Genomic DNA, 21,828 nt, shown 5'->3' on the forward strand with positions numbered 1-21,828 from the left:
CCTCTTGAGGGTCAGACAAGAGAGGAGATGGACTTAAGTGGAAAAAGAGGAATTAAATATATATTTTCTGCCTGTAAGAAGAGTGACTCAGTAGAACACCATACCCAGAAAGCTGGTAGCATCTGCACTCAGTGGAGCTTTTTTTTTTAAAAAAGAGGCAAAATATATTTCATGATGGGACCCTGTGAAGACAAAGGGAGGGAAAAAAATAGAGAAAGGATAGGGAGGGAGGGAGGGAGAGAGAAAGAGAGAAATGGCAGACTGTTAATAGAATAACAGAGTTGAAAGGGACCTCGGAGGTCTTCTAGTCCAACCCCCTGCTCAAGCAGAAATCCTATACCATTTCAGCCAAATGGCTGTCCAATCTCTTCTTAAAAACCTCCAGTATTGGTGTACCCCCAATTTCTGAAAGCAAGTGGTTCCACTGATTATTCTGTCAGGAAATTTCTCCTCAGTTGGTTCTCTCCTTGATTAGTTTCCATCCGTTGCTTCTTCTTCTGCCATCAGGGGCTTTGGAGACTAGCTTGACTCCCTCTTCTTTGTGGCAACCCCTGAGATATTGGAACACTGCTATGTCTCCCCTCATCCTTCTTTTCATTAAACTTAGACATACCCAATTCCAGCAACCATTCCTTATACGTTTTAGCCTCCAGTCCCCTAATCATCTTTGTTGCTCTTCTCTGCACATTTTCTAGAGTCTCGACATATTTATATATTAACTTATTTATTTAAATTTAAAATTATTTACATATTTAACTATGGTTTATTTATATTGATCTAAGAGATTTGTGTGGCCACCCATCTGCATCTCTGCATGGCTCATAACAACTGATGGGGCTGTATGCATAGCAGCAGAAATAACTGGGCCTCCAAAGCTCCTTTCAATGATTGAATGAAGAAGTATTTCTCAACCTTGGCATGTTGGCTGGAGAATTCTGAGAGCTGTAGTCCATACATCTTAAAGCTGACGAGGTTAAATATTCCGAATACACTTAAGCATTAGCCAACGGAGCTTTTGTTTATAGCATAGGCAGTGCAACCAGCACATCAGTAAATAAATATAGGAAATTAAGCTTTAGCTTGGCCTTCTCTGAGAAATGCTAATTTCCTGTAGGGTAATATTATCCAGTATCAGATGAAGTGGTGAAGGCAGGTAAACCTCTTCTACCTTATCTCATCTACACACTCAACATGCTATTTCCAAGGTGATTTTGCTCTTCTAAACACAGTAGACCTCTTGATGAATTCTAATTGTCACACCTGAGGATAAGAAAAGTCGCTCATTTGGGTCTCAGCACTTACATCTACTTAACCCTCAACATTCTTGATCCTGGAAATTGGAAGGAAAAAAATGGAAATGATTTCTAGTTCAATATAAAGCATGCTGCTTCCCACTCTGTAAATCTGGAAAGAGACTGACTACACCACAGGTGTCAAACTCAATTTTATTGAGGGACGCATCAGCATTGCGGTTGCCCTCAGGGGGCCGGGTGGGTGTGGCCAGAGAGGGTGCAGCCTACTGGATGGGCGTGGATGGAGTGGGTGTGGCCTACTGGGTGGGCGTGGCCAACTCTACATCTTTCTTGTCAAGGTTGCCTGTGGAGGCCTGGGCAGGAGTGGGACAGATCTGAGATTCTCTGGCAGAAGGGGATGGGACCAGGGCAAGTGCCAAGGCATGGTCCACTGATTGAGCCTCACTGTTCCTCTCAGGCCATGCGAGGGGGGGGGGCTTATGGAGCTAAGACTAAATGTGTTTCAGCATAGATGGCCACCACAGATTTGTACATTGGCTCCCAGCTGGCCTGCGCCAGGGCCAAGGCAGCGGGGGCCATTCCCTCACTGTTTCCAGTATGGCTTCTCGGGCCACATGAAACCACTTCACAGGCCGCATCCGGCCCCCGGGCCTTGTATTTGACATGTCTGGACTATACATTGTTGATTAAGGGAAGGGCTTCCGGGACGGAGGAGACATTTTTTCAGAAAGGCTTAAGCCTGGCGCCTCTTTTTTAGAAACAAAACCCCTGGGCTCAGTTGTGCCATCTAAACAACTGCCACCTGTCTTTTCAATGATATTTGACATGGCTCTTCCCTGCAATTTCATCTCTGCACTCTGATCCTTGGCTTGCTGAAGGGGTAGACAGGTGTCCCTAGCAGTGGGCTCCAAAGAGCTGACAGTATGGCCCTTGAGTGCTATAGATACCACATGCCACCTACTTAGCGCTCTGTTCTTGCTCAGAATAATCCTTTGGAGGAAGGCCACCCACTTCTACAGCAAACCAAGGCAGGGCAGGCATTTGCTCCATAATCCTTAAACCTTAAAAGTTAAAATTAATGGCATTAAATGTGTGTGTGTTCATATTCCTTTTGTCAGTTTAATGCAAAGCATTCTAAAAGAAAGAAAATGCCCCACCATTCCTTAAAACAATTAAGTTTACTCTTACACCCATCATCAATTTTTTTTCTTGTTTGATAGTAAATTATTAGGTAAAGACTATGGGAGATGGCTACAGCATTTGTTAGGAAGCGAAGGTATCTTTTTAAGAAAGATCCAGTATTAATTAAGCCTGTTGATTGCTCCTTGTGGGCAAATCCTACAGGGCTTAGCTGAGTTCATCACAGCTTCTCAGGAGGGACTAAACTGTGGATAGCAAATTCGTGCCAGAGAAACCCATAGGAAATGAGAACATGGATTTCTGGAGGTACAAGAAACAGTAGCATCCTTTTAAATAGGCTAAGAATGCTTTCTAATTTATTTATATTTATTAAGAATAATAAAAGATAAATCAAAGGAAAGAAAAAACTGCTTGAAACAGGGGAAAACAGGAAAATTAAGAAATATAATGACCTCTAACCTTCTTTTCAACAGATAGCTACAATTTTATAATCCTTCTTCCCTCTTAAATATAGAACTCCTTCAGCCTCTCATTTAATCCAAGTCTATCTTAATCTTCAAACCCATAAGCCATCACTTCATTTCTTTCTTTTTTCAGCAAAAATCCATATAAGACTTCCAGTCTTTCAAAAAAAAAAAAGTTTTTTTTTGTTGTTTTTTTTCCTCCAACCAAACAGCTTGGTTTTGCTGTTTTTGCAAGTTCTGACATTTTCACAATCCATAATGGGGACTTCACTGTTCTTCCATCATTGTGCATATAATAAAATCTTGCTGCAGTTAAATAGGCTAAAGGGGTTCTGACCCTGACGAAGTCGAAAGTGAGAGGGAAATTACAAAATAGAATCTGGGAAAGCTTAAGAGTTGGAGGAGAAGGGCTGGGCTAGCAGTTTAGGGAGTCTAGGGATAGAGGACTTTGTGTATACAGGCAGTCCTTACAACCATTCGTTTAGTGCTGTAAAAAAGCGACTTACCTATTTATGATCATTATAGCATCCCCATGGTCACATGTTAAAAATACAGATGCTTGGCAACTGGCATGTATTTATGACAGTTGCACTGTCCTGAGGTTACGTGATCACCATTTGTAACTGTCCCAGCTGGCTTCTGACAAACAAAGTCAATGGGAGAAGATTTGGTTAATGACCCTATGATTCCCTTAACAACTGCAGTGTCTTTTTAACCTCTATGGCAAAAAGGTCATAAAACAGGGCAAAACAACTGCCTTGCTTAGCCTCAGAAATGTTGGGCTCAATTATGGTTGTAAGTTGAGGACTACCCATGTGGAGCCTTCCTGGGTCTATCTTCCAGAACCCCAGCTACGATTCCAGGCACCTTTGATGGATGTCGAAGTGATGGAACATCAAGATGCCATCTTAGAATGCCAAGTGCCTCTAGAGACAATGCCTACAGCATGGTACCTTGAAGACAAGCGCCTGCAACCCAGTCCCAAGTACCTGATGGAGGAGCAGGGCCTACTAAGGCGGCTGACAGTGCGGGATGCCCGGGCCGATGATGACGGCATCTACTTGTGTGAGATGGAAGGCAAGGGCCGCAGCATTGGGGAGCTCTCTGTGCAAGGTGAGGTGTTTGAAATAATGTTTATCAATTTTGAAATAAATAATTAGAATACATTATCATAATTTTACATGCAAAGTCCTTCAGGTATTACACTTCGTACCTGGGCTCAGCAGTTCATCACAAGTCTGTACAAATTTAATCTTAGTTCAGCTCTCAGATCGATTTGACAGCATATTCAAGACATTACTTGGCTAGAGTAAAATATTTATTGCAGATCAGAGTAAAATCTCAAAAAACAACAGTTAATTGCCCCGAGAGCCAGAGATGTCAATATCTCTGCTCTTGAAATCTAGGCTTTCTCCTCCTGCTCTTCAGGAGTATTGAATATTGAGTGGGTTACTTGGTGGTTTCAGAAGAGAGATTTCTTTATTTAATGGATTGCCAGCCTCAGCCTTTACATACTGTACAATAGGATTATCCTTTGTTTGAAGAACCATCAGAGGACAGGGCTGTGTTTGAAGCTGTCCTTGGATATGAAGGCCTGTGCAGTCTAAACTCAATGCAATGATAAAGAATCCTATCAAAGCAGGAGCTTTGACGTTAGTAACTAGGCAGGAAGATTCAGCAGGCACATTAAAAAAAAAGCCATGTTATTAACATGATACAGTTGTGAATTCCCTGTGATAAACCAAAACCAGAACCTTGATTACATGTGGAAAAAGGCTCTGGTCTTTGCCATCCTAAGCAATTCACCATTGTGTTTCATGCTTCTATAGTACATCATAATGTACTATAAAACTCCAACATTTAAATGGTTACCAAGTAGGTATTCTCTCTATATAAGAAGACCTAACAGAGAAATATTATATATCTGTTATAATAATATAAATCACAGTCCTTCTTTTTGGCTGTTAGTAAATGGCCTACCCCCGTGGTGGCGAATCTATGGCATGCATGCCACAGGTGGCACGCAGAGCCCTCTCTGTGACCACGCATACCGTCGCCCCAGTCCTAAGCCTTCAGCTGCATTTTATAAAATCTTTTTGCTTTAGGCCTCCGCTGCCGTGTGCAAAAAAAAACAACAGTTCAATCAATCAATTATTCAATTTCAACTTCTCGCAGGAAAAAAAAAGATCTCACAAAGTTGGAATTGATTGAACTCCCACCCAGTCTGCCGTTACCATCACAGCCACGCCCACCCAATTGGCCATGCCCACCCAACTGGCCACACCCATCCAATGGGCCACACCCACCCAATGGACTAAGCCTACCCAGCACCTGATGATACATAAGTGGGTTTTGGGTTGCAGTTTGGGCACTCAGTTTCTAAAAGGTTCGCCATCACTGGCCTACCCTAATGTGGTAGTGACTGCAACATGTAATCCTGCTGACAGCTAAGTGGCATTTAGGTTTCCATTCTGATAGTAATTGAGCAGACTCCCTCCTTCAGGTCTCATTGTGAAGCGCTTGCCACGAAAACTGGATGTGATGGAAGGAGAAAATGCAGCCTTCTATGTGGAGACCCGGGAACCTGTGGAAGCACCAAGTTGGGGCCGAAATGGGCAAGAACTGGTTGAGGCACCACATACGCTCATCAGGAGCTTTGGGAAAACACATATTTTGGTACTGGTACACGTGTCACGGCATGATGCTGGAGTCATCACTTTCATGGCGGGCGACTCACAAACCTCAGCACAGCTTCGTGTCAAATGTGAGTAGAGAGTGGAAATGGGACTATTGAGGAAGGAAAGGAGGAATGATTATTTAGTTTATATCATGCTTTTCTGCCTAGGGGGTCATTCAATGCTTTTATTTGCTTTTGACATAAACATTATTCACCAGATGAGTCTCTTACTGGGGACTTGCAATTATTTGTCTTATCCTTTATCTTAGATTTAATGATGCCTGATATTTGGGACAAAGGAGGCTTGCCATATTATATTACAGAGATCTACAACAAATTTAGATTCATATTATGCTCAGTTATTTAGACTTGGCAATGATCTAGTTTGATCAGAGTTCTTTTAGAACTGATGTCAATCAGGACAGACAAATGAAATTATAGTACTGCCCTGTACTACTGCATTGTGCCAGATTGTTAAATCAATGTTTTATCTTTAGCAAACATATTTCCAAAGCAATCTCGTGCTCATGGATGCCTCTGCTTTTGCTACCTCCTAAACTGGCATGGACAAGTGCAAATTATGTCTGGCTGTACATCAGATGCTTTTTTTTTTTTTCAGTCATCTTATTTATCAGGCCTCTACTTGTGATCAGATTCCTGCTGATGACTTGTAGCATCAGCTGCTGCCACAGTATAGAAGATACCTGACGGTTGTCCTAATCCATGCTTAGAAAGAAACCGCTCAAAGGCCCATATAAACTGAGACATCAGTCTACTGAACATCTAAGCAATGAATGGAAGCATAGTAATAGGGCTCAGTCTTAAGATTACTAAAATGTGTTTGAATATTCTAGTTCTAGAAATTATCATCTACCACAATTGTTTTTTCTTCTTCATATACGCATTGTTTACAACAATTGGAATCTACATTCTCCTCTCCTAAGACCATAGGGTAAAATCGAATTTTGCAAGGTTATACTTAATGTAATTGATTTTAGAATCCATCAACAATATCTGATCTTTACATTTTCTTGAAAGTGACCTCAAATTAAAATTTCAGGGATCCTTTGAAAAGCTTGAGAATTTAGAAACATAAAGACCTGGCTTTTTGTCATTTATTTATTTATTTATTTATTTATTCATTCATTCATTCATGCCTAAGTCTCAGGTTCTTACTTTGTTTTTACATCCATCCATCCATCCATTCTCTCTTAGAACTGTTCATTGGTTCTAGGTTTCCGTGGTTCTGATTATCTACCTCAAAGGAGAATGAAATAACTGTTGGACAGCTTCCTCCAATGTAGTGTCCTCCATTTATGTAAAACTATAACTCCTATCACATGCAGCCAGAATTGCTGGTTGGGGATGATAGAGGAGGATTTCAGCCTAAAACAGCCTGAGGCATTGAACTGGAGGAATGCTGCTCTAGAATCTTAATGAGAGGGTGGGTGAGAAGGTAACAAGAGGAACTCTTAGCTAGTTGAATAGACTTCTCTGGTACTGCACGTCAGAGAACATATGCATCTGTTTTTCAGGGACATTTACATATGGTAGGTGTTCCATTTATATTTTTCCAAATGTAATGTTCTGGCTGGAGGGCTGGAGGGCACTCAAACAGCAAAGCACAGACAAGGAAGTTGGATCAACCAGTCAGCGTGCAGGACACGCACCTGTGCACAATGCACAGTTGGGATGTGGGAGGAGTTTGCATTGGCCCATTGGCAGCCATCTGCAACCAATGCTTACCTGACAACCCTTTTGCAGCGTAGGCAGTTGCAGGCAACTCTAAATCAGTTTTAAAGAGGTCAGTATCTGAGTTCAGTAAGAATAACTTTTGATCAAGAGTTCTTGTACTTGAAATGTTTTGGGAACAAATTCATCATGGATAGAAAGGTGTTCTAACTCCAGCTGTCTTTGTTATCTTTTTTTGCTGCCAGTCCAATAATCTTTCAACTTCTTGCTTCCTCAGGAGCACTTGGGAAGTTCACTTTATTGCTAAAATTAAAGTATATTCTGACAAACTGCATTCTAAAGGAAGCTGTCCAGTATTTGCATTTCTCTTTAATAATGCTCCATCCATTTCCCATGTTCAGTCAACATTCTATTAAAAATGATCTGCATACTTTAGTTTTCCTCTATTTACATATAATTTGCAGTCATTCTATTTTACATGCAAAATCAACTAACTCTGACATATTAATTTTGGAATTCATATGCCTCACTGCAGGATGCAATGTACCTATCATTCATCACAAATTGTTCAGTTTCTCAGCCAACAATATGGCAATGACTGCATATAAAATTAAATACACTTTTATGTCCTGATGAACATATTTAGAATGTCACCACAAGCATTTTTTTATATACTTACAGTAATACATCAGGCAACCTAGGGGACATCTCACTTCCTTCTGTTATTTCCTGCTCAGTGTTGAACCATTTGCTAAATCTTCAGTTTATTATCACACAAGCTTTACTTCTATCATACACTGCTATTATCACTTTTAGAAATCAGCTTTCATATATGTGCAACTCAGTCTACAGTTTAAACCTAATCATTTTATCATATGCTTCTTTAAATCAACAAACTATAAATAAATTTCTTTTTTTTACTTTCATAACAACTAACAATTGAAACTAGCCATTTAATTAAACGAATTATACTCAATATTAATTATATTATAACCACCTATATAGCTGTGAGATCGTGTCTCTATAATGTGGGAATTGGCCACTAAAAGTTTGCTAGTGAAAACTTGGGGGATCTAAAAATGGGGTTATGCATCACTTGTAGTTTGCATACTGCGGCACAGAAAGATTATTTTCTGCTTTGAGTCAAGCTCAGCTCCCGGTGACGGCATTCTTATGTCCCTGTAGTTTTCTTGACAACCATAAGGATATGGTACAGTTAGCTGCAAAGACTTAGTTCTGACACATTGTCTGAAATTAGGAATGGGCTGGAGGAAAGCTATTAATCTGAAAGAGATTCTTGTGAATATGGAAATTCAATGGGACGATGACTCACTTTTTGAAGAGACTGTGTCCAGCCTGTGGGTGGGATTCTACTCACAGAAACATATTTATAATTTCTGGATCCTCCTAAAGCCAACTTTGTCCCTAGATGCCAAGCTTAGGTTAACAAGCTATGATTAGTTATCTGTTTGGGACAGAAATAGTCCAGTCCCGGATATATTTGATAGAACAAATCTACATTTGATTGGCTATTGTAATATGTTGCACTTTGCAGATATTTCAGAAGTTTTAATTACTCCACAAGGTTGATGGGGATTAGGTGGTTATTGCAGGAAGAAGATAATGTAAAGGATTTCTTGTCTCTAGGTGCCAAAAGGATTCCACCAAGTGCACCCGTAGAAGTAAAGATGTGCACCACACGTAGCAATGCCGCTCTCCTGATGTGGTGCCCACCACCAGATCTGCATCATAGCCCACCAAGCAGCTACATCCTTGAGAGGCAGACTGTAGGAGAGGCTGAGTGGGTGCCTTGTCTAACCACTGATGTCGCTAGCATGGTTGAAGTTCCGGGGGATGGCGTGCCCCAGGAGGCTGACTACCGTTTCCGTGTATGCTCTGCCAATCAGTATGGGTGCAGTGAGCATGTGGAATTCCCAGGGTCCGTGCATCTTGGTAAGCCTCCCTGCTCCTAAGAGGTGGGCTTCATCTTTGCATAAGAATGGGTGTTTCAAGCATTTCTCTCTTCTGATTTTGGTTGCTTTGTGACTTGTCAACTGCTTCTTCCTCCTCCCGCTGCACTAGCTCACTAGTCTGCTTTTCCCAGCTGGCTGTTCTTTGCACCTTCTTACACATTCAGGTTGCTGAATGCCTTCCTTTTTGTTTTGTTTTTTGGAGTTTGAATTTTACTGGAATAATTTATTCTGTATGCTTGGCTTTGCAAACTGTGCTAGCCATGTGTATGCACCCACTATTGAATCTACAATCAGCAGGGTCTGTACAACTGCTAATTTTAAGCTTAGTGTTGTGGTTCCAGCTAATGAAACATTTCAAAGAACTTCCAGGCATTTATTTTCCTAAAAGTCTTTTATTGTTACAAAATGTCGGCACAGGCACAACGGAGGGATGCTAGGATCTAAGTTCTCTTCCTCTGAGCAGTTAAATTATCAGCATGTTCCTTCCCTAAATTAACCGTCATATCTCACATTATCCAATTAGTGTGAAGGTCAAATGTTTTCTTCCTCTTTCTTTCCTGGGCTTTACCCCCAACGCCCCTTCTGTTCTTTATTAACCCCATATTTACCAGACAATTCTGCATATTGTCAAAAGCAAGAATATACATTATTTGCAGCATTGACACTTAGATTTATAAATCCAAATGACTAGAGTCATCATAACACATTAGTCTAAAACTATAAATGTATGGCTAAGAGACTAAAAAATATGACCTCGATGGAGATATACTAGATCTGTTTAAACCTCACCACAAGAAGGCTAGAACTACTTTTGTTGAGAGCAGCTATAATCACCAGAATCTTGCAAGTTGCAAGATTTGGTAATAGATCTTGCATATCTCTGTCAAGATTCTTCTCTCTGCATAAGTATATACAATGTAGGATGGTTACAGCTTCAGCTTGCATGTGGTTACATGCATTGGCTTTTTTTAATTTATGTGTAGTGCGTATAAAAGTGGGCCTTGAAAGAAGTTCCATAAGAGAGAAGTTCCATAAGGTAACAGCCAGGCAAACAAGGTTTGAGTCTAAGACAAGAAAGTGGTTTATGAAAACGGTTCAAGCAGACTGCTCCCTCCCCCCCACCACGTAAAGATAAAAGAGGGAGGAAGGGAAGTATAGTCAAACTTGCAAGTTTTTGTTACTGTGGCTGTTCTAATAAAAGTAACCCTAGGCCTACATGGTTTCTTGGTCTGTTTCTTAGTTTCTTTAGTCTGTTTCTTAGCATGGTCTACCTTGTAGGGCTGACATTACTCTCCCAAACTTTGACTGCTCTTACAGTGCCTAGAGCCCATGTAAAAGAGGGACTGCAAGATGTGATGGTTTGTATCAATGAGGATGCCACTTTTTCAGTGAAGCTTTCAGCTCCCATGTCTGGTTGCTGGTTCCTCAGAGGGAAGAAACTGGCAAAGGAAGAGGAAGACCAGCAATACCACATCATACACAGTGAAGTGAACCACACATTGCAGGTCAAAAATGTGCAGTTATCTGCCAATGGCTCCGAAGTGCGATTTGAAGCCAATGGTGTGAAAGAATCGGCAGTGTTACATGTGCAAGGTGAGTTGTTAACTGGTCCCGAGAACAGATCAGTAATTGGAAACTCAGAAATTATTACATGTATTTATTTATTAAATGTATATGTTGCCCATCTCACTGTTGAAGCTACACGATGGTACCTACATTCTAAGAACAGAAAGAGGACAGAGTTATGGCTGTAATATAAAAAACAGAGATCAGCAAATCCCTCTGTTTTCCTGTTTTCAAAGAGTAAAAAATTAATCCAGACTGATGCTTGGATATAAAAGGCATTTTCCCCTAGTAGCAATAGCACTTAAACTTATATACCGCTCCATAGTGCAATCTGGAGCAATCTGGGTCCTCACTTTACTGACCTCAGAAGGATGGAAGGCTGAGTCAACCTTGAGCTGTTTGGGATCGAACTCCTGGCTGGAGGCACTTAGCTTGCAATACTGCATTCTAACCAATGCACCACCCTTGCTCATTTTATGTTTAGTCTAATTAGAAGTAACACCCATCCCTGTGGTTTTCAAATTGAATAAACAAAATACCGTGAGATCCAATAGTGTATTTCTATCTGAGGTCTGACTTGCCAAGCTGGTCCATGCTTTTCCCATGACTTGCTTGCAACTATGATGCATTTAGCTGCAAAGGCTGTGTGAGAAACTCGGTGTTTACATTTACTGTATGTTTGCCTTCTTTGAATGACAAATAGTGCAAAGCTTCAGGGACATTCCAGCATATATGTAAGAGTTTCCTAGGTGGCTTGGAAAATGGTCAATGCTTATGTATAGATTTTACTTGCAAAAGTATTGCTTTCAGCCCCACAGGTACATATTACTCCAGTGCCTGAGGCCAGGCGACTCCGAACCCTTCTTCCTGGGATGCCTCTGCTTCTGGAATGTGAGGTTTCCATGCCTGATGCCCCTGTCTGCTGGCTCAAAGATGGGAACCCTATAGCCTTGGATGATGGTGCTTGTGTCCAATCAGAAGGGTGCATTCATAAGCTGTCGATTCCCTCTATCCGCTCTTTGGACTCTGGGACGTATACATGTGATGCCAGGGACGATGCCATCAGCTTCACTGTGACTGTAGAAGGTAAATGAAAAGAAAAAAAAAAACACTTGATTTTAGCAGGGAGGTTTTGTTATGACCCAGATGGTCAAGGCAAGGCAGGCCTTTAGAGAGTCCTTTATTGCTCTCAATAAATGTTCCAGCAAATGGCCCTCCAACAACCAGTAAAGCTCACTCTCACACTATCCTGAAGACAACCACCCTCAGTCCCCCAAACAGCAGCCCCTATATTACAAAGTAAGTCCACAGAATAAGAGCACGCTCACAGGGTAAGGTCCAGGGTTCCAAATCCAGCCCATCTGGTTAAGTGAGTCCACGAGTCACACTGTAGTCCACAAGGTAAAGTCAAGGCACAAGACAAATGGCAGTCCTCAGGGCAAAGATAAGGTACAAGCAAAGGCAGTGCTAAAGGCAGAGCAAAGCAAACTGCAAATAGCAGTCCACAAGACAAAGGCAAAGTCCAAAACACAAGGCAGAAGGCAGTCCTCCTGGCTAGGCACAACAAGTGGCAAAAAGCAGGCTTCAAGGCAAGGCAAGATGCAAAAGGCACAAGTCAAAACTGGGGGAGTGTAAGCCAAAATAAACAAGTGTTCCTGCCAAAGACTCAGTCCCCACAGCTTCTCCTTAAATCACTCCATTTCAGGTGTTCCTTGTGAGGAGGGGCAGGGTGACCTTCTCCCAAATAGCCTCACAGCCTTTCTCTGAGCTTGCCTTCCCTTTGCTCTCTGTGGCCTTGCATTGAGTGGAGGAGGCAGCTGTTCCTCATCAGAGTGGATCTGTTGCCTATTAGCAGCACTGCCTGTCAGCAGCCAATTCTCCCCTGTGACTGTGAAGGCAGGTAGCTCTCTATCTGGTTGACCACTTCCCCCAATGCCTGAGGGGCCTGGGACAAACATGCCAAGGGAGATATGCCATCCCTGTGGGATGGTCCCAGTTCCAACTCCTCCTCCTCCTCCTCTGAACCAGGCTCCGATGGGGCCATGACAGGTTCATAGTGTGAAAGTACACCTTCTTTTATGGAGTTTAGTGCCAAAGATAAACTACTTGATGCTCCATAAGCTTTTGAATATAGCTGATCCCACATAAAATAATATCCATAGTTTTCTGCCATTCGACTATTAGAGTTTAGCCTGTAATCAGATCCTTTCTTTCCAAATCTGGAAATTCAGTAATGATTCTGAACTTGGTAGCATTTGGTTCTTTCACAATATTTCTCTCCCCCCCCCCCAACCCATCACAGAACCTCCTGTGAAGGTTGTTCACTCCAATTCCAAAGAAGCTCACAACTACAAAGTTGCGGATCGTGTGGTGCTGTCCTGTGAGTTATCCCACCCTGATGTCAGTGTGCATTGGTACAAGGATGGAGAAACTGTGAAAGAAAGCAAGGACCTCCTGATGGAGAACATAGGACCTCACCACCGTTTGATAATCCCCTCAGCCCGGGTTCCAGATACAGGGGAATTTGTATGTGACATTGGTAGAGAGTCTGTCTTTTTCAACATCATTGTTGCAGGTCAGTAGCCTCTCTAGATGACAGAAAACAGTCTAATTTTATCCTTGTTGTTGTTGTTAATTACGAAGTCGTGTCCGACCCATCGCGACCCCATGGACAACGTTGCTCCAGGTCTTCCTGTCCTCTACCATCTTCTGTAGTCCATTTAAGTTCACGCCTACTGCTTCAGTGACTCCATCCAGCCATCTCATTCTCTGTCGTCCCCTTCTTCTATTGCCCTCAATCTTTCCCAGCATTAGGCCCTTCTCCAGTGAGTCCTTCCTTCTCATTAGGTGGCCAAAGTACTTGAGTTTCAACTTCAGGATATGGCCTTCTAAAGAGCAGTCGGGGTTGATCTCTTCTAGGACTGACCGGTTTGAATGCCTTGCAGTCCAAGGGACTCGCAGGAGTCTTCTCCAGCACCATAGTTCAAAGGCCTCAATTCTTTGGCGCTCAGCCTTTCTTATGGTCCAACTTTCACAGCCATACATTGCAACTGGAAAAACCATGGCCTTGACTATACTTACTTTTGTTGGCAGGGTGATGTCTGTGCTTTTTAGTATGCTGTCTAGATTTGCCATAGCTTTCCTCCCCAGGAGCAAGCGTCTTTTAATTTCTTGGCTGCAGTCCCCATCTGCGATGATCTTGGAGCCCAGGAAAATAAAATCTGTCATTACTTCCATTTCTTCCCCATCTAATTTTATCCTAATTGTACAGTTAAAAGTTATACAAAAGAATTCTGCTAAAGTCATTACTGCTCTGCCCAAACTCTATGATTTGTAAGCGTCTATTGACTCATGAAAAATCTTGTAAGACTTGTGATACTTCAAAACTAAGTATTTCTAAGCAGAGTGCATTTTAACAAAGGCGTGGAAAAAGAATATATTTGCTGTATTTTTCGACTTCGTTTCTAATGAAAAACTTGCCTACAAAATCTATGGAAAAATGAAATAACTTGCTTTTGCAATGCTGTAAGCAAGGAGTGATTTCTAAAGTCAGGAGAATTTGTGCCTATAGATCTTAGCAACCTGGAGTCCGGTGCCCAATTTAAGATTTTACAAATCTTGGGCTTTTTTTGAAATGGCCTAATGCAATTTCCCTGCAGATGTGAGCTCTGAAATAATCTTTTTTACCACTTCTTTCTAATGGAAATGGTGTCTCTTTACCTGTGTGTGTCTGGGGGGGGGGGGGAGGCAAATAGAAACCCCTTCAGCCACAGTGTTGTTCTAAATCAGTGTTTCCCAAACTTGACAATTTTAAGGCATGTGGACTTCAACTCCCAGAATTCCACAGCCAGCGTTGCTGGCTGTGGAATTCTGGGAGTTGAAGTCCACATGCCTTAAAATTGTCAAGTTTGGGAAACACTGTTCTAAATGCTTAGCTTGAAGCTCAAGTGAAGCAGCTACTGCAAATGCCTGAAAGCCTTCCTTTAAAGACTGGTTACTTTGTTCCCTTTAGGTGGAAGCAGGTACTGTACAACCTCTTAATCAAAGACAAAAACTCCTGCAGGCAAAACCAAGGGAAAGTCAGGGCCGAGTGCTAATGTAATTTTTTTTACAAAAAAAAAAAAAAAGCATTTAACCAACTTCATCAAGAGCTCAAAGAGCCTTTCCTATGCGTTTTGATTCAATGTCTTTTTATGATGTGATACAAGAGCCAGGGGATATAATTTTGAACCCAGTGGATCTAAAAGCCTGAGGTTAATTTAATGCAAAAGTGTTCTCTTGCTTCAGGAAAGGTTTTTTGGGGGGCCTTTCTCTGCTTTCCTCACCATAGGCATACTCTGACAGCACTCTTTTACTGCCCTATTCTGATGAGGCTGCCTTTGACGTGTCCCCAGCCTTTGAGTGAGGACACTCAGTCGCTGCCCTTAGTAACGTTAGTGTTAAAAATGAACGTTTCTCCTCTTGTTCTGGAATAGTCAGATAGAACAGAAGCAGCTTAAGGATGCGATGCAAGTAGGCCCTGAGCAAGTTTCCACTTGCACAGATAGAGTGGTGTGGTAAGAAGGTACCGTAATCAAATGTAAGTTTGTTGGTTGGGTTATATTGGAGGGAAAATTTTGTGTTTATTATGGAAGAATGGTTGTTTAAAAGAAATATACACCTCAGCGTGGAGAAGATGGATAAATTACATGTAGAGTAAATATGGGTTAGAGTTGATATGGGATTAAAAAGTATTATTTAGATTATGAATAATTTTTAGTTTTTAATTTGGAATTGCTTATATTGTTATTTTTTTTAATTTGCTTAAATTTGTTTTGTATTCGAGTTAAAGCACATTATTGATTTTGTTATTTGTGTAGTTGGATAAGTTTATTTAGAATTTGCTTGTTTATTTGTAACCCTGTAACCAGCTCTGGGAAGTGAGGGGGGGAGGGAGGGAGGGGGTTATTTTAGGGGGGGATATTGTTAAAAACTTGTATAAAACTTTTCAATTAAAAAAAAAAAGAAGGTACCGTAATCTTCCCAGCACTTTTCTTTGTTCCACAGAAACTCCTGTCCACATTGTCCACTCCAGCCCTGAGGAAGCCCACACCTACCTGGTCTCAGAGCGTGTGGTGCTGGCCTGTGAGCTGTCCCGCCCCAACGCCCCTGTGCACTGGTACAAGGATGGGGGAAAGGTGGAGGAAAACCAGGGCCTCTTGCTGGAGAACGAGGGCCCACACTGCCGGCTGATCCTTGCCTCTGCCCAAGTTCAAGATACAGGAGAGTTTGTCTGTGATGCAGGCGATGACTCTGCCTTCTTCAACATCACTGTCAGAGGTTAGAAATAGCCCTTCTGAACATACCTTATTTATTTATGTAGAATTACTTCTCGTTTTTCAACTTTCTTCAGTTGGGACTCAAGATACAGTACGTGAGGTTCCCTAAAGCAGCTTTTTTCAACCTGCAGATGAATTACGCCTGCAATTCCTAGAAAAGTCAGCATTTCTGAGATTGGGGAAAGCTGGAAAATGAAATCTTCCTACCAACCGCTGGGTAGACAGCCCAGTTCTCTTTTGCTTTGGTAAAGAGACATTTTTTGGTTGTTTATTCCCCTCTCACAGGAGAGTTGGGATATACCTTTGTTTGTTTTATGTTACTTTTCTGGGTTTGTGATACTCGGAGGCACTTGTGATTTATTATACCTCAAAAAGTTGGTTTTTGTTCAATAGAATTGTGCTGACTTCAACTATAGAGATGAACTTTGATAAATATTAAATTAAAATTCCAGGTGTTTATCCTCATTGGAAGGACGTTCAAGAAAGGATCATGCAAGCTGTCCCAGGAAAACTCCTCTGGAAGTGCTGATTGTGCTTGTCTCTTTATCAGTCATGAGTACATGATACAATCTTATCTGATGCAGAAATGTGGCACAACATCACACTGTGCTATAAAGATGGTTTGATCCAGGCTAGAAAACTCTTCTAATTAATGACCCTCCTGTTATGAAAAAAATGGTCAAATGGTTAAAGCATCAGTCTAGAAACCAAAAGGCTGTGAGTTCTAGTCTTGCTGTAGATATGAAAGGGTGACTGGTCCATTCACTCACTCTCTCAGCCTAACCCACCTTATAGTATTGTTGTTGCTGTAGGGAAGAGGAAGGAGTATTACATATGTTTGCTGCCTTGAGCTATTTAAAAATAACAATAACGGTGGGATGAAAATAAATAAAATATCTGAAGCTGCATTATGCTGAGATATATTTTAGTCTGTCCAGGGTAGTGATGATGAGCCCTTTGGGCTTGGTATGTCAAAAATTCAGAAAATGTCTTCCTTGACTCTACTGGGATGTCTTACACACTCACACACATAGACACATACCTGGACAGACAGACAGTCAAAGGAGGCCTCCCCAATTCTTTCCTCTATTCTCCAAAAAAGGGAAAACAGTGGTTCCAGGAAACTACAGACCTATCAGCCTGACTTCAATACCTGGGAAGATTCTGGAAAAGATGAGCAACAAATCAGCGAACACCTAGAGGCAAACAAAGTCATAACCAAATGCCAACATGGGTTTGTCAAAAACAGATCATGCCAGACAAATCTTATTGCATTCTTTGACAAGGTGACAAAATTAATGGACCAGTGAAATACTGTGGATATAACGTACTTGGACTTCAATAAGGCATTTGATAAAGTAGACCACAATCTACTACTTGAAAAGATAGAAAAATGTGGATTAGACAGCATCACCACCAGATGGATTTGTGACTGGCTGACCAACCGCACTCAGCATGTAATCCTTAATGCATCTACATGGAGGGAAGTATGCAATGCAATATCCCAAGGCTCTGTCTTAGGCCTAGCACTCTTCAACATCTTCATCAATGATTTGGATGAGGGGATAGATGGGGAAATCATCGTATTTGCAGACAACACCAAGCTGGCAACAATAGCCAACACTTCAGAAGATAGGCTTAAGATATAGAAGGATGTTGACAGACTTGAACATTGGGCCATATCTAACAAAATGAAATTCAATTGTGAAAAAAAGTAAGATTCTACATTTAGGCAAGAAAAACCAAATGCACAGGTGTAATATAGGTGATACGTGGCTCAATTGTGAGACAAATCTTGGAGTCCTAGTGGACAATCACTTAAATATGAGCCAGCAGTGTGCTGCAGCTGCCAAAAAAGCCAACACAGTGCTAGGCTGCATTAACAGAGGGATAGAATCAAGATCATGTGAAGTGTTAATACCACTTTATAATGTCTTGATAAGGCCACACTTGGAATACTGCATCCAGTTTTGGACACCACAATGTAAAAAAGATGTTGAGACTCTAGAAAATGCACAGAGAAGAGCAAGAAAGATGATTAGGGGACTGGAGGCTAAAACATATGAGGAATGGTTGCTGGAATTGGGTATGTCTAGTCCAGGGGTAGGCAACCTTGGCTCCTTTATGACTCATGGTCTTCAACTCCCAGAATTCCTGAGCCAGCCATGCTGAGGAGAAAGAAAGAGGTTTCCATGCTGAGCCATGCCGGCTCAGGAATTCTGGGAGTTGAAGTCCACGAGTCATAAAAGAGCCAAGGTTGCCTACCCCTGGACTAGTCTAATGAAGAGAAGGACAAGGGGGGACATGATAGCAGTGCTCCAATATCCCTGGGGTTGCCACAAAGAAGAGGGAGTCAAGCTATTCTCCAAAGCACCTGTGAAGGCAAGACAAGAAGCAATGAGTGGAAACTAATCAAGGAGAGAAGCAACCTAGAACTAAGGAGAAACTTCCTGACAGTTAGAACAATTAACCAGTGGAACAACCTGCCTCCAGAAGCTATGAATGCTTCAATACTGGAAGTTTTTAAGAAGAGACTGGACAGCCATTTGTATGAAATGGCTTAAGGGGTTGAGCTAGAAGACTTCCAAGGTCCTTTCCAACTTTGTTACTCTTTTATTATTCTGCAGGCCCTCTGGAAGTCACCAAAGAAAGCCCTGCTCTAGCGGGGGCTGTGGAACCTCTGAAAATCAAGTGAGAATGCTAACCTGATTTTTGGAGACCTTGGAGGCTGTGTGAGAGCACTTCCCCCCCCCCCCGTAACTTTCAATAATTCAGAAGGCCTGGTGTGTCACTAAAAATGACATGGTGTGTTATAAGTTTGCCAACACCTCTCTAATGCAATATATCTTAAGCAAATTGGGAACTCTTCAGAGCTTCATACTGTCCTAACTAAAGACGCCAGGGTTTAAAATGGAAGTTTGTCAGACAAAATAGATTTACTGCTACTGAATTGTGGCCTTTTCCCCTCACATTTGTCGTCCTTTCTGTTCCAGAGCCACCTGTCCAAGTGGTGTGCTCCAATGCAGACGAGGCTCACACATACTGGGCTTTAGAAAGAGTAAGTCTGGCCTGTGAGCTGTCTCGCCCTACTGCTCTCGTGCACTGGTACAAGGATGGGAAACAAGTAGAAGAAACGGAGGGTCTGCAGCTAGAAACTGAAGGGCCTCATCACCGCCTGATCATTGCCTCAGCCCAGGTGCAACACACCGGAGAATTTGTATGCGATGTGGGAGATGATTCTGTCCTTTTCACTGTAACTGTTTCAGGTCAGTGTGATTTGACTTTTTTTCCCCTCACTTGAGGATTTAAACTGTATTTTCCTTGAAAAGGGAAACCACAGCAGGTGGTTACTCCCAGCTAAGCCTGGCTGACTCAAGCTGGGTTAGACATATTTCAGATTTAGATGGGGAACCACAGGGAAATCCTAGGGCTTACTAGGAAGCTGCATAAACAACCCAGATGAAGGGATTAAGAAACCATTTCCACTCTGTTGCTAAGAAAGTAATGTACAGTAGGTGTGTTGGGTCCACAAGATTTAAGTTTGATTTGAAGGAGACTACCTTAAAAAAAAAAAAATCTGTGGTGCATGCCACTTTAGAGATCTATTGTGTTCTGGAATTCAGACAGGGCTGGGCATTTTTGTAATTATCATAGTTGCATCTCTGATTTAATTCACCAGACTCAAGGGAGCTGATGCTGCAGGAAGTTTCAGCCATCTTCCTCTTTTCCCAGGCATTTAGTAGACATGGCTGAGCAGATTACAGCAGGGGTCATCTTCTTTAGCTTTCTCCTTTGAAATTGCTGTCATTTCTTTCCTACATTCACTTTATTTGTGGCTGAATCACGACAGATACTTTTCTCCACACTTTAGAACAGTGGTTCTCAACCTGTGGGTCGGGACCCCATTTGGGGTCGAACGACCATTTCACGGGGGTCGCCAAACAACACAGTCCGCCATTTTCCCCCCTTTTCCTTAGCTGTGCTACTCCCTTTTATTCTATTGGCTTTTGAAAGCCAATAGAATAGACTCTCTTGAATAGAGTATAATTCTATTGGCTTTCAAAAGCCAATAGGAATTGTCCAGGCTGTCTCTGCCCTGCTGAGCCTGCCAAAAGTCCCATTCTGCAAATGGTGCTGCACCAGTTGAGTAGTCCTCGACTTACGACCGGTTGAGTAGTCCTCGACTTACAACCGGTTGGGGGTCGCGGCATTAAAAAGGTTGAGAACCACTGCTTTAGAATGATGTGTTGGGTTCTTGGTGCTCCCTGACCTTGGTTGTTTTCCAGCAGATGTTTCCATTACCAGGCTCAGTAACAAAAAGGTCAAATCAGCTGTCATTGGACACAGAGAGATAGACCTCATTTACATGCCATTAATTGATGCAACCAAAAGTCAAGGAAAGAAACAATCAGCTCATGACGCATCCTCCCCAGCAACTGACACCCAGATAAGCAGGAAGTAGCACTAGATAAGCAATCAGGAGAAAAGAACATCCTAATCAAGGAACAATCAAAGAAGAAACCATGCTCCAACAGCAAGACTGGCAGGGCAAGGTATACAGTATATATAAACAGCCACTCTCCTTCACACTGATGGTACTACTATCTAGCCTGATTATGAGACATCTGCAGGAAAAAAAACCAAGCTCAGAAACCACCAAGAATCCAGCAGTTCAACCTTGAGCTGCATAGATTCTCTATTATTGGGGCTTTGATTTGTTGAAAGAGTTGGATGGACTGTTATTTCATGAAGGTTGGTTTTGGAGTGATAATTCTGTGGTTTCTCTGGATTTGTGGCTATGGTTTAACTTTTAAGGTAATCTTTGCTGTGTCAAGTGAGACATTTGGGACTTTTGTTGTGGACATCCAGTATCTGGAGCAAGGCGACCTTATGTCAGTAACTTCTTTCCTCATCCTTGTGGGTCAGGACTACTGGTACTGTGTAAAGCACTCTTCATAGGGCTGTTTCTGAAGACCACATACCGGTAGAAGCTATGCAGCGAGTGGTCCAGAATGCAGCAACCTGTTTTTAGCTTGTGGATCTCAATATTAGCATAGTCTGAGACTTTCCCTGACTTTCTGTTGGCTTCTGGGTGCAACTCCAAGGGCTTATTTTGGCCTTAAACCCTTTTATGGCTTAATGCCAAGGTACCTGATCTACTGACCTCTCCAGCCTGATTCAATCCACCTCAAAAGCAAACCAAATAAAAGAATAACTTTCAAAGGAGTTTGTTGGCAATTCTGCATAACTGACATAGAGCTAGATTGCCTGCCACATAAAAATTACATTGCCATAGGGCTCAACTATAATGAGGTATCTGCTTACTCCATTTATTCCCCATTTATGTAATAGTTTTGTCATACTAAAAACAATCATTCATCGGATCCAAATTTGAGGGATCCAGATTTATTCTAGACTTTTTGAAAATCTAATCAGATCTGTGCAGAAATGTCAGCTAGTCTTTTTATTCAATTGGACTACCAGATCCCAAATATTAAAAAAGGTCAGATTTGCTTATTAATTTGCATATTTTATTTAGCTCCAAATATCTTCAGTGCCCTGCATTCATCATTGCTCCATCTCTCAATTTTATGTCTACCTGTCTGCTCTAGATTACTAATCACTCTGAGCCATAATGACAAGCTTTGCATGACACTTAGGCCAGGGAAAATGGAGATAGGTAGCTTTTGATTCAGCATGTTGTAGGAACTCAGCCCTTACCTTAATAGGTTGTCTAAATCAGAT

The 21,828-nt window shown here is 41.8% G+C and overlaps 1 protein-coding gene across 6 annotated transcripts in view; it reads left to right on the forward strand.

Moving 5' to 3' along the window:
* OBSL1 (obscurin like cytoskeletal adaptor 1) overlaps window positions 1-21,828 on the forward strand; it is a 76,480-nt gene that overhangs the window by 7,252 nt on the left and 47,400 nt on the right. For 5 of the 6 annotated variants that reach the window (XM_039354396.1, XM_039354397.1, XM_039354398.1 and 2 more), the window contains exons 4-11: window positions 3,701-3,970; window positions 5,361-5,621; window positions 8,874-9,179; window positions 10,517-10,792; window positions 11,576-11,851; window positions 13,068-13,340; window positions 15,812-16,084; window positions 19,077-19,349. In XM_039354396.1, coding sequence (XP_039210330.1) covers window positions 3,701-3,970; window positions 5,361-5,621; window positions 8,874-9,179; window positions 10,517-10,792; window positions 11,576-11,851; window positions 13,068-13,340; window positions 15,812-16,084; window positions 19,077-19,349 — 2,208 coding nt within the window. Of the gene's footprint in view, window positions 1-3,700; window positions 3,971-5,360; window positions 5,622-8,873; window positions 9,180-10,516; window positions 10,793-11,575; window positions 11,852-13,067; window positions 13,341-15,811; window positions 16,085-19,076; window positions 19,350-21,828 lie in introns of those variants that run through there. The other variant, XM_039354402.1, reaches the window with a different exon arrangement.

The sequence above is a fragment of the Crotalus tigris genome, unplaced genomic scaffold (genome assembly GCF_016545835.1).
Source record: "Crotalus tigris isolate CLP2741 ecotype Arizona unplaced genomic scaffold, ASM1654583v1 scf7180000018550.1270297659:1495590, whole genome shotgun sequence".
NCBI classification, from domain to species: Eukaryota; Metazoa; Chordata; class Lepidosauria; order Squamata; family Viperidae; genus Crotalus; species Crotalus tigris.